This window comes from Physella acuta, unplaced genomic scaffold (genome assembly GCF_028476545.2).
Source record: "Physella acuta isolate Inbredline_101_S28 unplaced genomic scaffold, ASM2847654v3 ptg000063l, whole genome shotgun sequence".
In the NCBI taxonomy this organism is placed as follows: domain Eukaryota; kingdom Metazoa; phylum Mollusca; class Gastropoda; family Physidae; genus Physella; species Physella acuta.
Window position 1 is genome coordinate 963,144 of NW_026731583.1, and position 18,896 is coordinate 982,039.

Here is an 18,896-nt window from a genome sequence, read left to right on the forward strand (position 1 = left end):
CATAACTGAGTGACATGACTGATTGACATGACTGAATGACATGACAGAGTGACATGATTGAGTGACATGAATGAGTAACATAGTGACAAGACTGAGTGACATAACTGAGTGACATGACAGAGTAACATGAATGAGTAACTGAGTGACATGACTGAGTGACATAACTGAGTGACATGACTGAGTAACTGAGTGACATGACTGAGTGACATGACTGAGTGACATGACTGAGTAACTGAGTGACATGACTGAGTGACATGACTGAGTGACATGACTGAGTGACATGACTGAGTGACAAGACTGAGTGACATGACTGAGTAACATGACTGAGTAACATGACTGAGTGACATGACTGAGTGACATGACTGAGTAACTGAGTGACATGACTGAGTAACTGAGTGACATGACTGAGTAACTGAGTGACATGACTGAGTAACTGAGTGACATGACTGAGTGACATGACTGAGTGACATGACTGAGTGACATGACTGAGTGACATAACTGAGTGACATGACTGATTGACATGACTGAATGACATGACAGAGTGACATGATTGAGTGACATGAATGAGTAACATAGTGACAAGACTGAGTGACATAACTGAGTGACATGACAGAGTAACATGAATGAGTAACTGAGTGACATGACTGAGTGACATAACTGAGTGACATGACTGAGTAACTGAGTGACATGACTGAGTGACATGACTGAGTGACATGACTGAGTAACTGAGTGACATGACTGAGTGACATGACTGAGTGACATGACTGAGTGACATGACTGAGTGACAAGACTGAGTGACATGACAGAGTGACATGACTGAGTGACATGACTGAGTGACATGAGTGAGTGACATGACTGAGTAACATGACTGAGCGAAATGACTGAGTGACATGACAGAGTGACATCATTGAGTGACAATGACTAGAACGAGTGTGACAATAAGAGATTACAGGGGGGATTGGGGGGGGGGGGGGAATGAGCAAACAACGACACTAGGGGTGAGTGACACGTCATAAGACAAACAAACAAACAAACAAACAAACAAACAAACAAACAAACATGAAGTAACGGTTAGACAACTGATAGTCGCCTTTGGTTTTCCGATCCCACTTGAAATGGGGTCAGTTTAATGTTACAGTTACTGGTCCATATTTTCAAGAGTCAAAGTTGTAACAATCAATGTAGTCACATATTTTAAAGCTTATTTAAAGATATACTCAGAATATTAACACACAACCTTTTTTTATATCAGCGCTATATAGTTAAAGAACGCATTGCTTTTACTCACGTAGGGCCTACTTGAAAATTTCCGAAACACACAACACACCTATACGCGTCTATCTAAACTCATACACAAAATACAACGTCATAATACACAACAGCAGAAACGTTCATACACAATATAAAAATATAATACACTTGTACTTGAAGCTCAAAACAACATACTATACTTACAGTTAAATCTAATAATATTGTGTTTGAGGGAATCCCTTCCAACACTAGAAGGACGAAGAAATTGAAACTAACAAAATTCAGCAACACATCAACACACTTAGGTTTCAATACTGATCCTCATTCAACACTCATAAATTTGCATAAATATAGAACAAATCATTAATACAGCTAGAGTCATATAAACCTATTGTATAAGAAAAAAATCATAAAAAATGGGGGGAAAAATGAACAGTAGCAAGGGCGTAGTCAAGCGGATGATAGGATGATTTCAAATGTGTCGATCTGTAATGGTAGTTGGGCATGAAATAGACTACAATATGCCTCGAAATGCTCACTTCACAGATTAACCCTCATCAGGCACTAACACATCCAGGACAGTCTAGAACCGACCTTTGTTCTGACGATAAAGTTTGCACTAACATTCACGATAAGTTTATCTATGTATGTGAAAAAAGTCTATGTTTCACAGCCACCCTATACCACTGACGTTAAGCGGGGGCTCTGTGCCACTGTGGTGATGGGTCAGCCACCATCCTTTGTCTCTACCGACGACGTATACCGGAGCACCGCTACAACCAGCCTATACCACTGACGTTAAGTGGGGGCTCTGTGCCACTGTGGTGATGTGTCAGCCACCAGCCTTTGTCTCTACCGACGACGTATACCGGAGCACCGCTACAACCAGCCTATACCACTGACGTTAAGTGGGGGCTCTGTGCCACTGTGGTGATGTGTCAGCCACCAGCCTTTGTCTCTACCGACGACGTATACCGGAGCACCGCTACAACCAGCCTATACCACTGACGTTAAGCGGGGGTTCTGTGCCACTGTGGTGATGTGTCAGCCACCAGCCTTTGTCTCTACCGACGACGTATACCGGAGCACCGCTGCAGCCCGGACACGTCGCCGTCGTATATTTATACTTGGTGTTGTTGTTCCTCTTCAGCACCCGCTCCACCCACACCCCCAGGGTCACGTGCTTGAAGTACCCGTGGGGGTGGGACACGATCGCTGTTAGCTTCATGTTGCTGTCTCTACTGTATTTTTTGTTGACAGCGGCACATCTCTCCTGAAAGTCGTCAAGATGAGCTTTCAAACTATCAACCAGTTCAACACAGTGTGATGCGCTATACAAGTAGCACATATCCTGTTCGACCTCAGTCTTATACACTTTGTACCCTTCTAGTAGATGATACTTATCGTCATTTTTATCGTCTTTGTTGTATCCAAGCTCAAACTTTGAACTTTTTACTTCGCTTTCATCATATATAACATGCATGGCCGTTAAAATGCCGATTTTAGCCCAGGTCAAGCAAGGCTGTGTAGAAGTCTTGCATGTCTCACAGGGGCAAATCTCGTTTTCAACTTTGACAGCATCCCAGACCCTCCCAGTCCCGCAGCGTGTTAAGTATCTAGTCTCGTCACTAAAACACGGGTACGTGGAATCGTTCAACTTCTCAGGTCTGGCTGGACTTGCATAGCTCACTGATATACTGACCGTCAACTCGCTCAGTGTTTTGACCAGCTCGTATATATCCTGCTCCTTGTATCCATCAGGGAGACGATCCAGGTTAAACTCATCGATGGGGATAAAGTCTTTATGTCCTGGGTTTTTAGCACATTTGTCCCATAAATACTTGGCGATCCCACCGTCTTCTTTGACGTACGCACCAGTCTCTTTGTTGAGCCCACTGGTTTCATAGCTAAACTCTAACTCAAAAGGTCCTGAAATTAAAACGTGTATCAATTAGTTTAATAAACAATAATCTGATAACGTCAATATTGAGAAGTTACCTTACAAAACTAACCCTATAAACGGATGAATAGAAAAATTTAAAAAAAAACTGCCCGTTATATATCTTTCCCTATCCATATCATTATCTGCCCAAGCTGCTTGTTATATTATATTAGTTAAATGTCTTACCTGTTTCCACCTTGGCCTTGTCTGTCAAGCTGTTAACATTTACTGCTGACATTACCTCTGTAAACACAACATAAATATGTGCATAATACACAATCGACATACTGTTTTGCTTATATTAGTCTATCAAAACTTACAATGATAAATAGTGATTTTGTTACTTTTTGAGAGACTAAAAATAATATGTTTTACAGTACACATACACCTCTTGCGGCTTGTTATTCTTATTCTAGGAAGGTACACTGAAGTAGGTGTGACAAAAAGCACGTTCTCTCTCATAGTTATAGGGGGAAGAGTTATGGCTAACGATAGATTGTGGTAAGTGCAGTAGCGTAGCGGGGGGGGGGGGGCATATGTCCCCGGGCGCCGACCTTAGGGGGCGCCAAAATAGAATGGAAAAATAAATTGAAAGATTGAGGGGGGTGGAAATCGAAAATGTTTGAGAGGGGGGGGGGGGGTGCAAATCGAAAAGTTTGTCCCCGGGCGCCGGGAGGGGTAGCTACGTAGATTGTGTATTTTCTTCTGTGTATTTTACAAAGAAATTAAAAGATAAAAAAAAACACATGTTTTAATTGTTTTATTTAATGTGTGTGTATAAGGCGTGTAGGAGGGGTGTAACTAACGATAACTGTAAAAAAAAAACTCGTCTTATAATACATCACTTATAGACTACTCCTGATTATTATTATAGGTTGCAAACTATTTTGGTACTTGGGTAGTTCTTAGTTCACTACTTTACTAATAACATCAATTTTTATGTGTCGTTTATTAATTAACGCCCTATCTTTATCAGCTCTAAATCTACCGTATTCTTCTTAATCATAGGTACAAGTACCTCATATAATATGTAGGTCTACTGATTTTGAACATGTAATGGAAGAAAGACATACCGGGTATTCACACTGGCAATTTCATCCAAATTAAAATCAATGAAATATAAACAACATTTTAAAAACAGGTATGATTTACTCAGAATTGTGAAAAGTAAACACAATAGTACAAGATCTAGATCCAATTAGAAACACAGTTATAACTGCACAATATGTGATTTCAGATATGAAGTAAAGACCAGTGAATCGTGTTGTCAGCTGTGTAGTGTCTGGTTAAACACAGCACACCGTTCACGTAACCAAGTGAAGAGTTACACAACGTCAACACACCTTGACCTTGTTTTATTCAACTTGTGTCAACTTTATAGTATCTGTTTAAACACAGCACACCGTTCACGTAACCAAGTGAAGAGTTACACAACGTCAACACACCTTGACCTTGTTTTATTCAACTTGTGTCAGCTTTATAGTATATGGTTAAACACAGCACACCGTTCATGTAACCAAGTGACGAGTTACACAACGTCAACACACCTTGACCTTGTTTTATTCAAATTGTGTCAGCTGATATCTAAATTCGTTTAGGCCTACAGTAAAATGGTGATACATTAAGTGTGTTTCTTGTGATTTTGTCATGTTATTGGCCTAAAACAAACTGTGTGAAGTGATTTGAACGAAATGTGTGATTTTTACACTTGAATAATTATCTAGGCTATATAGTAGGGCATAGTATATGGGCCTAGATCTAGGTTACTTGTATATTTTTATTGCGTAGGCGTATTACTTGTATAGTACAGGGGTCTCAAAACTACGGCCCGCGGGCCGGATGCGACCCGCGAAGTCCTCTAATCCGGCCCGCGGAGATTTTTTTGTCCGAGGAAAAATCGTTTGTTGGTGATGGCTGAGGAACTCTACCCAGAAAAATCAAAGACATGCCTGGAAGAAACTGGCCCCCGAACTAAAATTTGATAGTTAATGCGGCCCTCGGACTGAAAAGTTTGGAGACCCTGGTATAGTATAATATGATCAGTGCTAACGGCTGTTTAACTTAACACAAACATGAAGTATATACTTGTGTTACTAATGATAAACTTATACGGAAATGTTTTCAACTCTGCTGTGTATATCGTGCAAGCAGAGTCCTGACCAAGCAGATTTTAAACCCATCAGCACCTCCAAGGCTGACCGTCTCATTGACCATCTCCCTAGTCACTTTAAAGACGCAGAAATTGTCACTGTTGTCTAACTGAAGTTTTCTCACTGTTAAGATACTAGTAAACTGTGCGAGTAAAGATAGACCAGACAGTTACAATGGTAAGCCCTACCCTAAGCAGCGTTTCCACCCCCCCCCGAACAAAATGGAATTTATATAGAAAATAGAAACTTTTAACATTGCCCCCCCCCCCCCCATCCCCGGCGGAGCATAAAAATCTGGGAGAAACACTGACCCTAAGTACAGATTTGTCACCGTCTTGATCAGGGACAGGCAAGATATATTCCATCCAGAGGCGTAGCGAGGGGGGGGGGGTGCGGACCGAACCGGGTGACACCATTTAGGGGGGTGACACCAAGGCAAAAAAATAGCAAAATATATAGAGAAAAACTTGAGGAGGGGGGGGGGGGCTGCAAATCGAAAGTTTGAAAGTTTGTCCCCGGGAAGGATCGCTACGCCTCTGGGGGAGGGGGGGGGGGGGGTTACACCATTAAGTGCCGCACCGGGTGACATCCGACCTCGCTACGCCACTGATTCCATCAGTTTTTACCCAGAGGATTTGGATGAAAAGTGTCTCTGCGAACCACGTAAAAAACTGTTACTACGAATTGGGGGACAGTTTTTATTCTTTCTGCTAAGCATGTTGAATACAACATGTTTATGGGATCATCATAATAATGTGTTGACATCAGACAAACAGCTCTTGTGTATGATGTGTTTATTTGAATGTGTTACACATCGCGTTAGTCTACTACAGAAGTTATAGAACACACTAGACAGCCACACATCACTGTGTTCCCAAATTTATGAAAAATGTAAACATGGACCTGATAAAAGCTTAATTATCTTAGTTTCACATCCTCATGGTTGTGCCAAACATGTCTCCATTGGTAAAATACTAACAAGTGATAAATTACCAAATGAAGATACCAGGTACACCTATGATTCACCAACTTCCAATAGCTGCAGTTGCGCACCAGTATATATGCTAGAAAACAGTATGGATGGTGGGCTATACATAGTGGATCTATAACTGGTGGTAGTATCAGTAGTCGTACATGGTTATAACTTGTTGCTTCTAGTTGTATTGTCAGTAGATAGTTAAATAACATGATGTAACAAGAATTGTGTCGTGGTTAAAGCTTTGATCTGAACACGAATTGGAGCAATAGTTGATTCCAGGGAAATCAATTAAAAATGCATTGTTCAAATTGTATCATCTTTAGTTAAGTTTTTTGCTTAGATTTATATAAACGATGTTTTAAAACAGGTAGAAAATAAAATTTGGTCAAATTTTAGATACATCTGCACATCAAAAAGTGACACAACAAATGATGAATGATGACATGTTTATTACATTGGTACCATGACAAATCATCTCAGACAAAATTTCTCAGATAAAATATATCACATCAAAATATATACAGTATTTTTAAAGCTATTACAGAAATAACAACCGTGAAAATGCGTATTTTGCCAATGGCCAACGTTTTTTGAGTATAATTGATTTACATTCACAAATTCTAAGATCAAATATGCAGAGGTTTAAATATAGCACCTCGACAAACAATGACCTAGAACAATTGAATCGAATTGATGCAAGTAATAAAGAAACTTATCCACAACCAAATGCTTTAGCTGATCAAATCAGAACCTGTTTAACTTACTGCCTTAACACTAACAATACCAGAGTGAATGTATTTTTTTTATTTATTTAAATAGGTGAGACATTTATATTCCTTTAGATTTTAATGATGTCAACTGAGTTACAACTTAGTCTCCCTGCTGAGAATCTCCTTATGACCTCTGCAAGCCATCCAATCACAACCAGCCTATACCACTGACGTTGTAGGGCGGCTCCACCCCGCTGTGGCGGTGCGTCAACCACCAGCCTTCCTTCTTCCCCAGCACATACACGGGGGCGCCACTGCACCCCTGGCAGGTGTCCGTGGTGTAGAAGTACTTGGTGTCCCCATTCATCTTGACCTCCTTCTCCACCCAGTTCCCTACCGTGATGTACTTTTCACGACCGTGAGGATGGGAAACAATCACCGTCAATTTAGCGCTGGCATCATTGGCGTACTTGTCTCTGACAACTTGACATTTGGCTTGATAATCCTCTAAAAGCAACCTCAACTTCCTCACCAATTTGACGTTATGTGTGATGCACTCCACATAGCACATGTCCTGGTCAAAACTGGTTTTGTAACACCCTACACCGTCAAACATCTCCTTTTTGCTGTCCGCGTTATCGTAGCCCCAGATGCATACCGTCCTCACCCCCTCGCTTTTATCATACACCAGATGCATGGCCGTTAACACATTCACCTTCCCCCACTCTTCCCTAGGGCTGGGAGAACGTTGACAGGGGAAACAAGGACACGCCCCTGACATTTCCTCCACGCCCCAGACTCGCCCGGTTCCGCAGCGGGTCATCCAAGCGGATCTCTCGCATGTTTTGAAGCAAGGGAACTTTGTTCCGTTCATAGACTCGGGTCTGTCTGGGCTGATATGGGCCACCTGGATCTTAACCGTCAGTTCGCCTAAAGCTTTCAGCAGTTTATAGATAGTCTGATCCCTGTAGCCTTCAGGTAGGTGATCGATCTTGAAAGAATTGATGGGGATGAAACCCGGGTGACCAGGATTTTTCTGGCAGATTTCCCACTGCTGGTTCATTTTGCCATCGCTTTCGTAGCTAATCTCTTGCTCGAAGGGCCCTAAAATAGGATTAAAAATAATCAAAGTCAACGGAGAATTAAATTAACATTTTATAGCATTCATGTTTTTTTTCCAATCCACGGGTAACATATTGATCAGATTTAATTAGTAAATATGATTCTAGGAATCAACAACCACAGTTACTTTTATTTTTAAACTGTTTCAACTGTTGTTCTTTAAAATGTGGTATCATGTTATCATCAGCATTTCACCGAATCTGCTCTTGTAATAAAATAAGTTATTTTGTAATACGTTACCTTGTTCAATACTTGCAAACTGTCGAAGTCTTTCTACTTCTTGTTGGCTCAGTTTAGCAGATTCTGTGTCATTAAAAACATAAACAATCTATCTTATATATATATATATATATATATATATATATATATATATATATATATATATATATATATATATATATCCTATATATACAGAAAGAGAGAGAGAGAGAGAGAGAAAGAGAGAGATACTATGTATAACCTAAACAAAACTTTACACATATAACTTTATTATATACATATATGGGCCTATATGTCTTTTATAAGGGTTACATATTATATAGGCCTACAAACATAGGCTATAAATAATAATCTTTGTATTATTACAATTTGACAAAACACGATTATAACAATAACATTTACCTAGTCCTTGATCTTCACACTCCTCGTCAACTGCTTCAGCCATGGTGTGTGCTATATTGAAGATAAACGGAACATTTACTTCTTCCTCCTACGGGAATTTCGACAAATGATTCCGTCAAAATGAAATAGAATCGTTTGTGGATAATTTATCTAGTTGCTCACATCTAAATAATAGTCAAATATAAACCAGTGCTAAGGATCTATTCGTCAAACAGAATACATAAAAGTGTAATAGAGATCGTTATTAAGCAGGTCTAGATATACGCATCATCAGTGGCGTTGCCAGGATCGTCTCAAGGGGGGGGGGTCCAATTTTTACCAGGGGACAAGCTTTCGATTTGCACCCCCCCCCTCATACTTTATATATATATCGAGGGGTCTATGGGGAGATATAATATAATATTATATATTCAGGAATGTACAAAGTATATATATATATATATATATATATATATATATATATATATATATATATATATATATATATATATGATGAAGGCCTATACTTGTTACTTACATTATTAAAATTAAAAATGTTAGGTTTTTTTGGTAACAATATTTTATAAGAACTTCGAATATAAAAACAACACCATAAAGAAAAAGCACCCAAAAGGTAAAACTAATAACATATTAATTATAACTCAGCAGAGATGTTTGATCATCTGTTGTAATTTGCAGTTTCAAAGCAATTCCAATATAGGTTTTTAGTTTTGTTTTATTAGTCTATTATTAATATTATCTACTCTATTATACAGTCCAGGCACTAAACCTAAGTATAAGCAAATTAAAAATATCAATTCACATAGGTTAAATTACTTATGTTAAATTAATTCAAATATGGCCCATAATTTATATCAGTATAAAATTTATATATACCATATGCCAGGATGGCTAAAACATACGCGATTTAAAATTGAAGGCAATTTCAGGTTTTTCCCTGAATTAATGCGGTTGTTTATATGCCCTCTATTAGCTACTTGAAGCTAATAATACGTAACTAACTATCATAGAGAGTAAAGCGTTAGTTGTTATACATCTCAAATAAATTTGATCCATTTTGAAATCACGATGTCCAGCCATAGCTATATTGAGCCGGGTTTTAAGTAAGGCTATAAATAATAAGTGACGTCATAGTCTACATTTTTAGAATCCCAGAAAAAATGTAATAATACATTTTAACATTTTAACACTATTTTTATCTTTAAAATAAACGACATACCTTCTACTACTTCTAGGCAGCAAAGCTACACATGAACCACATAAGAATTTAAATTCTTTGGGTGTGGCCCAGTTTTGGGAACTGACACAAAATTCAATGTGTCTAGTGTCTACGATTAGTTATCAGGTGACACAACATATTCCTTTTATGATGCGAATCAGCCTGCAATCGTTTTAATAGACTAAGATGGTCATTACATCTCATTGAAACACACTGAACTGTATTACACAATCAAAGCTTACACTATTTGATTTTTTTTTTTTATTTTTGCTCGAAAATTTTGATTTCAAGATTAGAAAAGACAGACCTTAGCCTTAGCCTACTTTACACACAGCTACAGTTAAAAACGGAAATTCCCAATCTGTTGAATATTGTATCTCAATATGTAAATGTATATTTAAATGTAGTTATTTAATTGATAACGTTATATTTTTAATAACACATACAAATTCGGTCGTATCATCCATTGAATTTAATTTTGGTTTGGAAACTTTAAAAAAAAACGAAAAAAAAAAAAACTTTTATCACCTCCCTTTAAAGAACTGATTGTCTTTCTTTGCTGGGTAAAACCTTAGTTTAGCGTCGGTTATTATTCTGGAATCGTATAGCAGTAAAAAACAGTAAAACAATGCCAAAGTCTGTCACACACTACCGGAATTCACCGGAAGTACTGTAAACCATACTTTATTTGGCGTCATCTTTTGTTTTCATACAGAATGTTTAAAATTTGGATAGATTTATTTTTGTAATCATTTTTACATTTTGTAATCATTTTTACTATTTTCGTAATCTAGATTTTTTTTTACTTGGCCTAGCAGCTAGATATCTAGCTAGATCTAGATCTAATTAATTAATGGTCGCAAATCCGCTGCAAGCCAAAAACATTAAATTATTACAATTGACTTCATTATTTATATTTATATTAATATGTTTTTTTTTACTTTTAGATCTACTAATTTAAATTTACTATTATATTTATGCTTGTTTTCTTTTGTCGATTAAACTTAAAAAGTTAAAACATTAATTTACTACAATCGACTTTCAATTTATTTATATTTCAATGGTCAAATAAACCATGGTTTACTGTAACTTTAGTTACCAAAACTCATCAAACATTACCCGATAATTTCCGACGCTAAACTAAGGTTTTACCCAGAAGATTTGCGACAACTAGATCTAGATCTTCTAGGATTTAGATGTAGACTAGTAGATATCTAGTAAAAAACAGTAAAACAATGGCAAAGTCTGTCACACAGTTCCAGTATCCACCGGAAGTACTGTAAACCATACTTTATTTGGCGTCATCTTTTATTTTTAATACAGAACGTTTAAAATGTGGATAGATTTATTTTAATTGCGTGTTTAATACTGCTTTATTACTCATTTTGTATAACTAGTTATTTTTAAGTGTTTCAGCTAAATATTTCTGCTACTGAACATTGTTTAACAGGGTTCGTACGCAGTCTGGAAAAAGCCTTGAGTTTAAAAAGTCTGGAGGTAGATGGTACGTAGATGGCAGTGGCGTAGCCAGGATCGTCTCTGGGGGGGGGGGGGGGGTTCCAATTTTTACCCGGGGACAAACTTTCGATTTGCACCCCCCCCCTCAAACTTTCGATTTGCACCCTCCTCAAACTTTCGATTTGCACCCCCCTCATACTTTTTCTATATACCGAGGGGTCTATGGGGGGGGGGGGGGGTTATGACCCCCCCCCCCCTAACCCCCCCCCTGCCTACGCCACTGGTAGATGGTGCTGTTTGGCTAGGAGAGGGAGGAGGGGGGGGGATAAAAGTTACGGTGCAGTTCATGATATGACGTATTACACTGGGCTACTGTGGCCTCACAGTGACCCCTCCACCGTCTCTTGTTGTGTGTGTGTGTGGGGGGGGATACCGGTAGTTTTTAATAACAGACAAACGTTTCTCAGCCAAAAGCACGAATAATGGTGTGGTTACAAAGGTCTGATTTCATTTTCAAAATAGGGTACGAACCCCGTTTCTAGTCACTTTTACTCTTTTTGTAATCATTTTTATATCTTTGTAATAATTTTGACTATTTTCGTAATCTAGATTTTTTTACTTGGCCTAGCAGCTAGCTAGATCTAGATCTAGATCTAATTAATTAATGGTGGCTAATCCGCTGCAAGCCAAAAACATTAAATTATTACACTTGACTTCATCATTTATATTTATATTAATATATGTTTTTATTTTATTTTTAGATCTACTAATTTAAATCTACTATTATATTTATTCTTGTTTCCTTTTGTCGATTAAACTTAAAAAATTAAAACATTAATTTACTACAATCGACTTTCAATTTATTTATATTTCAATGGTCAAATAAACCATGGTTTACCGTAACTCTAGTTACCGAAACTCAACAAACATGACCAGATAATTTCCGACGCTAAACTAAGGTTTTACCCTTTGCTGAAGATCGACAACTCTGAATCCAATTATTTTTTTAATGCTTTTATAAATTATGTAGTCTACTGCTTTTATTGTTGTTTTTTGTCAATTTTTAAAAATATATTTTTTAAAAATCACGTTAGCAGTAAAAAAAATTAATACTAGGCTTAGTAATAAGCTAATTTATAGTGTAGTAATACCGGGAATTTCCTATACGACATGTCATAGCACAGTCCAACTTGGACTGCAAGTAGGCACGTTTATTACTTTGAAATATTGAATATTGACTTTGACCTCTGCTGCCTCTGCATAATGCTTAAATCTAGATTTAGTTATATGAAACTTAAAAACATACGTATAATTAAGACACGTAAACACATAATTTACACATTGTATCATGTGAAATATAAAAACCTATAATTTAGTAGATGTAATGTAGAATTTTTGTAGATCTCTCTCTGCGTCTCTAAAAACTCTCTAGATATCTAGATTCTAGTCTCTAGATCTAGACTAGATTCTAGGTCTCTCTGGTCTGGTCTAGACCTAGATTACTTGAAAATAAAAAAAAATAACATTCTTGACTCATCATCCTAGAGTCCTAGAGAGTAGAGACAAATGAAGTAGGCCTATAATTATACTTTAATATAAAATATTATTAATATTAGGCCTAATAATACTAACCTAGATGTCCTACATTAGTAGGCCTCTCTAAGTCTAAGAAGTAGGCCTAATAAATTATTAGTAATAATGAGTTAAGTTTTTATTTTACTCTCACAAAGTCCTTAATCTTTAATTAGATTTTCATTTTTAGTGTTAATACATTTTTATAGTTGCATATTGATATTCACATATGCCTTTTTGTCATTTTGTTAGGGAAAAAAGCAACTTTTATTTTAATTTAAGGGAACATTCCTCCCATCCCCCCTTAACCACACCATGTAAATCTAGTTTTTTAAAATTGAATCGAAGCAAACCTCATTACTCAGAAAATAGTTGCAAAATATGGACTAAGTCAACTGTATAATACATTTTGAGCAAAATAAATTTTATATAATTAAAGTTGATTCCTTTTAAAAAGTGTTAAGTAAAAAAATATAAATCTTGAAGGAAAGTTCTTCTGTTTTTCAGAACAAAACAGTGTTGTCAAACAGTCTCTATGCCCAACTGCCTTTGCTTTCCTTGACTCAAATCAGACCCCCATTTAGATAATGTTGAGATGTCCAATAGTCCTGAGCAGATGAATCAAACCTGGAACTGTCAGGTTTGTAAACATTCAATTTACCTCTCATCCATGCCATTCCCAGTGTCAAAGTGACTTAAATTTGTTTACAAAATCAAAAACTTGTACATTCACCTTAACATGATTTTGTTTATCAAATTATGAACTTATTTGTATTCATTTAAATAAACATGTAAGTAACTGTTTACTTGTCATGCAAAGCAAATTATTGTAATAAATATTTCATTGATTGACTTTGAAATACAAATCTCAACAGTTATGAACTTTGAAAATGGCTACAAGGGAGATTGAAAATATTGGAGAAAATGGTAAGAGAACCATACTTAAAACAAAGTGTAGAAAAATATTATGATATTTCATTTATATTTTATATTCTGTTATTAGAAAATGAGCTCAAAAAATTTTAATTGAGATTTTAAAACCAAAATACCTCAAGAATAAAAATGAAAGCTTGAATTAAGTGTTGCCAAAGGTGGTGGTACTCAGATCTAAAACCATTTATAATTGTATCCTATATATATATATATATATATATATATATATATATATATATATATATATATATATATATATATATAATCAAACTGCCAAACCCCTACTAAACATAACAGAATTATAACAGATTATATGGATATTAAGTGTATTGGAACCAGATCAAAACTGTAAAACATTTCTATAAAAAGTTCTATTAATATGATCCTATAATAACATCAAACTTAACAGAAGTGTTAAGGTTTGTTTTAAAGTTATAACCCTGATAGGAATATTATTATAATTATTGTGTTAAGAATTCATCATGCATAAAAAAAATTTAAAATTTAATTTAAAATTAAGTCTTATGTACTTGAACACGGCCAACAAAATTTTTTTAAAATTACTTTTTGCTATCAGGTCGATGGGAAAAAAATTACTGTTTAAAAATTACATGTTTTTAGTTGTTACGGAAAGGCCATCAGAAGAAGAAATTACCAAGTTGACAGAGAAAGCCATGGAAGAACAAGGTAGAAAAGGGAAAATTTTAATGTGATAACTTAGTGAAAATATGTACAAAAAAGTTCAAAGTCAGTCTTATTTAATATTGCTCTATATTTCCATCTACCCATTAACAAACCACCTCAACTTGTGTTCTCTATAATATTTACTCTCCCCCTTAATATAAAATTACAAGTATTCAGTAGTAAAATATTATTGTATTGTAATAACACTTACATTGTCAAAGGAAATCCAGGTAATAAAATATACGGTTTAATATTTTTTTATCATTATTCAAAGCATAATTTTAATAAAGAGGCCTAGAATCTGAATTTTTTAAAAGCAGATTTTTGAAAACCTTTTTTTTACCCAAAACTTTGCTCATTAATATTACTAAGAGTATATTGTTTATTGTTATCTAAATCTAGTCTGATTTTTAAAAATAGAAATGAAACAAATCACAATATTGTTTACTCTAATTGTAATCATATTTAACCTCATCATCATTTCCTGTTCATGCCCAAGATACATGGGGCAGATTAAGAGGAGTTCATCTGTTTCAATAACCTCTGCATACAGGGGGGATAGTGTGGTGTGCCCTATGCCCATCCACCATTGTTTCTTTAATGTGAGTCAGGTACTCATCAGCAATTGGTGGACAGAGTTCTTCTACAGACTCAAGCCCTGTTTTCAAACTCGAGACTTTTGGGTTAGCAGTCATAAGCCCTACCATCTGACTATGTCTTCTTATCACATTTAACTAAAGAACCATAAATAAAAGCTCTTTGTGCACTAATTAACCAATGTTAAGTTAATAAAAGATTTAAACAATTATTTATACATTTTTACATTTCTGAAAAGGTGACTATGAAGTAGAAGTGAGCTTTGAAGGTGGAAAGAGTTTATCAATTTTTCAACAGTGCTGGAAGAAATGTAAGAAGAGACCAGACCACAATGACTTCATACCGATCAGCACTCTAAGAGTCGATCATCTACCAGACAATTTTAAAGATCCTGACATCATCAGCGTTATTCGATGTTTGAGTTATCTCACAGTCAACATAAATGTATTAGGTGCTAGCGAATCCCGACCTGAAAATCACAATGGCAAACCTTATCCTCGATATAGTAATATTGCTCCTGATATGACCAGGACGGGGACAGGCAAGATACATACCATCAGTATTTATCCAGATGATGGGGATGAAAATTGTCATTGTAAAAAATGTAAAAATGATCAAATTATTACCAAGATATGGGGTAAAGTTTTTATTCTTACAGCCATGCATGTGGTTTTTGATAAATTCGAAGCTGAGAACACAACTTGTATTTGGGGTCATAATACAGAGAGCTGTAAAGTTGCGAATCTAGAAGGGGTTGACATAAGGAAAGCAACTCTGATGAATGATATGTGTTTATTTGAATGTGTTACCCATGATGTTGATCTATTGAAGAAGCTGAAGGGCACCATAGACCTCTATACTTCCCATTGCGCTCAAGTTTATGAAAAATTTAAACATGGACCTGATAAAAGTTTAATTATTTTAGTTTCACATCCTCATGGGTGTGCCAAACATGTCTCCATTGGTAAAATACTAACAAGAGAAAAATTACCAAATGAAGATACCAGGTACACCTATGATGCACCAACTTGCAACGGCTGCAGTGGTGCGCCAGTGTATGTGCTTGAAAAGAAGAATGGATGGTGGACCACACATGTTCATAGTGGATCAGTAGTAACTGGTGGAAGCATTAGTGGACTTACGTGGCTGTAGTTATTTTACTTTACATTATGCATGAAGTATTGTACTCTAAAAATAAACGTTGTATTCAGACCTACAGAAAAACAACAATCCCAAAACTATTCAATAAATTATTTTTCAATTTACTTTTTGCTTTTTTTAATATTTTAAAAATAAATTTGCTGTGTGAAGTTTTGTTTGACAACATGAATAAAAAGATCCAACTCAACTAAAGATACAATTTTAAAGATTTGAAATAGTAAGGTCAATTATAACACCATCAGAGATTAAATATTTCAGCCATAAGGGGATCTTGTGGCCTAGGGGTAGAGCTGTAGGCTGCAAACCTGAAAGTCTTGAATCAGAATCCAGGGTTCAAGACAGTAGAACGTCTTCAAGTCCATGCAGCTCTGATGGGTATATAACTCATGTTAGGGAAAGTAAAGGCAGCTGAGATCAATCTATTATGCACCATGGATCATCAGGTTCAAAATAAGTAATTATGGTTTGTTTTTTTACTTTTAGACTTGTAACCTTCATAAGATTAGAAAAAATTTGCAGTCCCCATTTATGATTTCTATTAATATGGGAACCTAAATTAGATCCATAATAGATTCATAAACAACATTTATGAACATAATGACACGAGTCAGTGGTAGGCCTAGTTGCCACCTAGTAATTTATCCTTCAGTTACTAATTCTTACTGGTTCTTTTTTTAATAATCTTTAAATTCATTTTTATAACTAATAATATATATATAATTGAAAACACAATTGAATAGTATTATTTTACACTTATATGCAAAAAAAAAAAACAAACCTGAAAGAATTTCCACCATTATAACGGTAATGCTTACATAATTTGAGACACATTTAATCATAAATAAAGGTGTTTTTAGAATAGCTTGCACAGTAGGCCCACTTTTGAGCTAGTTTTAGTATGTTAATCTATTTTGTTATAGTAGGCTATTCTGTTTAATGAAATAGGATATATGCCGCCTCCTCATCTAATACAAAAATATCAAACTAAAAAAAGCATTTTGTTTTATCTCATCTGGTCAGATTAAGATATGAACATTAAAATTTGTAAAAAAATAACATCCATGTACAGTTCATATTTTAGAAAGTCAATTTTGAATATAGTATTCCTGTAAGATAAAAAGTATATATCATTAAAAGGTTACATTTCTAAAATTTACACAATCTGACTACAATTTTTTAACTCAGTTTTCTGCTTTTCCTTTACTATAATCCCTTATTAACTGAAAATAATAAAAAAATTCTTTCCCATTTTACAAATCAACTACATTTTAAATATGCTGAGGTTCAACTAAAGCTTAGTGTAATTACTTTTCATTTTCTTTAATTTTATACTCAAAAAATGTGTAAACATTACATACAAAATATTAATAAAGGATATATAATATTTTAATATTGGGGGATCATCCACAAATGAGGAACACCATATGAGAAGTGGAGTGCTTTGAGAAATTGGTGATTAAGGGTAAATGGGGGGGGGGGGGGGGAGATATATTAGAAAGTTGAATGTTTTTACAGATACTTCATACATATTTTTTAAAAGGTACTTTTTAATAACACTGGCTTTTTGCAATTATTTTACTCAAATTTGTAATTAAAATATAGATTATATTTTTTAGGTTCTGTAATGTATAACTTATACGCTGATATAACTAGAGTGTCACAAATGTGTGTGGGGGGGAGGGGGAGAGTAGACATTGAAGAAAGAGAGACCCCAAACAGCGACCAAAATAATTAAAATAAATGTTTTTTTTTCTTCTTCTTTTATTTGCAGCAATTATAAAACTATTTTGAAGTATTTTGCCATAATTTTAGTGGTAATAGCTAATAAAATATTTTTGAGCTTTAGACCTTTTCAATAATAGGTTTTTTGTACGAGGAAATATTATTGGAATACTAAGATCTTGATCTAGATCTAGTAGTATCAGACTACAATGTCACAATATATCTAGATATTAGCATTAGAGATTCTAGTATTATATTATTATGAGGGGAAATAAAATTAAACAGGTATTTGAAAACTGAAAAGTAAGGTGTATATATTTTTATTTAATAAATCAAATGTTTTGGAATTTAAACCATTACTAGATCTAGATTCTAATTTTATCTAAAAGAAGAGTTCGACTAACACCAAAGCTTCACTAACAACATGACTTACGATCTGTGAAACTCACATAGGGCCTATCTAGGGTAAGATCAGATCTAGTGTCACATAGCAAAAAAAAGTAAGTCCCGATTTCAATTTGGTCTGATTCCGTAACTATTTGACATAGAAAAAAAAAAGAAAGTACCGTAATACTCCGCGGTTAAATTCCATTTTAAATTTTAGTGTATTTTTCTCCGGTTGAGCGTGATTGTAGGAAAAAAGTCACAGGAAAAAAAAAACACAGGAAAAAAAACTCAGAAAAAAGTCACAGGAAAAAAAGTCACGTGATATTTGTTAATACTTTTATGTATTAAATATTTACTATTTAGAGAGTGGATATTAACTTAGTAGGCC

General features: G+C 35.2%; 3 protein-coding genes across 4 annotated transcripts; 1 reads left to right on the forward strand and 2 right to left on the reverse strand.

Moving 5' to 3' along the window:
* Nucleotides 1-1,094: 1,094 nt before the first annotated feature.
* Nucleotides 1,095-4,453, reverse strand: LOC131950809 (uncharacterized). Its single transcript, XM_059313011.1, has 3 exons — nt 4,267-4,453; nt 3,380-3,436; nt 1,095-3,180 (listed from the first exon to the last, which is right to left on the reverse strand). Exons 2-3 carry the CDS (start codon nt 3,429-3,431, stop codon nt 2,237-2,239), a joined length of 996 nt encoding a protein of 331 aa, XP_059168994.1. The 5' UTR covers nt 3,432-3,436; nt 4,267-4,453; the 3' UTR covers nt 1,095-2,236.
* A 2,326-nt stretch (nt 4,454-6,779) lies between these two features.
* On the reverse strand, nt 6,780-10,443 carry LOC131950804 (uncharacterized). The gene is made up of 4 exons (XM_059313006.1): nt 9,995-10,443; nt 8,776-8,826; nt 8,395-8,457; nt 6,780-8,136 (listed from the first exon to the last, which is right to left on the reverse strand). The coding sequence occupies exons 2-4, from the start codon at nt 8,816-8,818 to the stop codon at nt 7,241-7,243; spliced, it is 1,002 nt and encodes a 333-aa protein (XP_059168989.1). The 5' UTR covers nt 8,819-8,826; nt 9,995-10,443; the 3' UTR covers nt 6,780-7,240.
* Nucleotides 10,102-16,503, forward strand: LOC131950794 (uncharacterized). 2 transcript variants are annotated; one of them, XM_059312982.1, is made up of 5 exons: nt 10,102-10,120; nt 13,532-13,664; nt 13,900-13,951; nt 14,579-14,644; nt 15,477-16,503. In XM_059312982.1, exons 3-5 carry the CDS (start codon nt 13,915-13,917, stop codon nt 16,388-16,390), a joined length of 1,017 nt encoding a protein of 338 aa, XP_059168965.1. In that variant the 5' UTR covers nt 10,102-10,120; nt 13,532-13,664; nt 13,900-13,914; the 3' UTR covers nt 16,391-16,503. The 2 variants fall into 2 exon arrangements, with proteins under 2 accessions (XP_059168965.1, XP_059168974.1); XM_059312991.1 differs by lacking the exons at nt 10,102-10,120; nt 14,579-14,644 and adding an exon at nt 12,515-12,653.
* Nucleotides 16,504-18,896: the final 2,393 nt, after the last annotated feature.

Coding starts and splice junctions, on each gene's coding strand:
- LOC131950794 (XM_059312982.1), top strand. CDS start 13,915: ATGGCTACAAGGGAGATTGAAAATATTGGAGAAAATG. Junction 13,952..14,578: donor TGAAAATATTGGAGAAAATG/GTAAGAGAACCA, acceptor ACATGTTTTTAG/TTGTTACGGAAAGGCCATCA. Junction 14,645..15,476: donor GAAAGCCATGGAAGAACAAG/GTAGAAAAGGGA, acceptor ATTTCTGAAAAG/GTGACTATGAAGTAGAAGTG.
- LOC131950804 (XM_059313006.1), bottom strand. CDS start 8,818: ATGGCTGAAGCAGTTGACGAGGAGTGTGAAGATCAAGGACTAG. Junction 8,458..8,775: donor GTGTGAAGATCAAGGACTAG/GTAAATGTTATT, acceptor TTAATGACACAG/AATCTGCTAAACTGAGCCAA. Junction 8,137..8,394: donor GTTTGCAAGTATTGAACAAG/GTAACGTATTAC, acceptor ATCCTATTTTAG/GGCCCTTCGAGCAAGAGATT.
- LOC131950809 (XM_059313011.1), bottom strand. CDS start 3,431: ATGTCAGCAGTAAATGTTAACAGCTTGACAGACAAGGCCAAGGTGGAA. Junction 3,181..3,379: donor CAAGGCCAAGGTGGAAACAG/GTAAGACATTTA, acceptor TTTTAATTTCAG/GACCTTTTGAGTTAGAGTTT.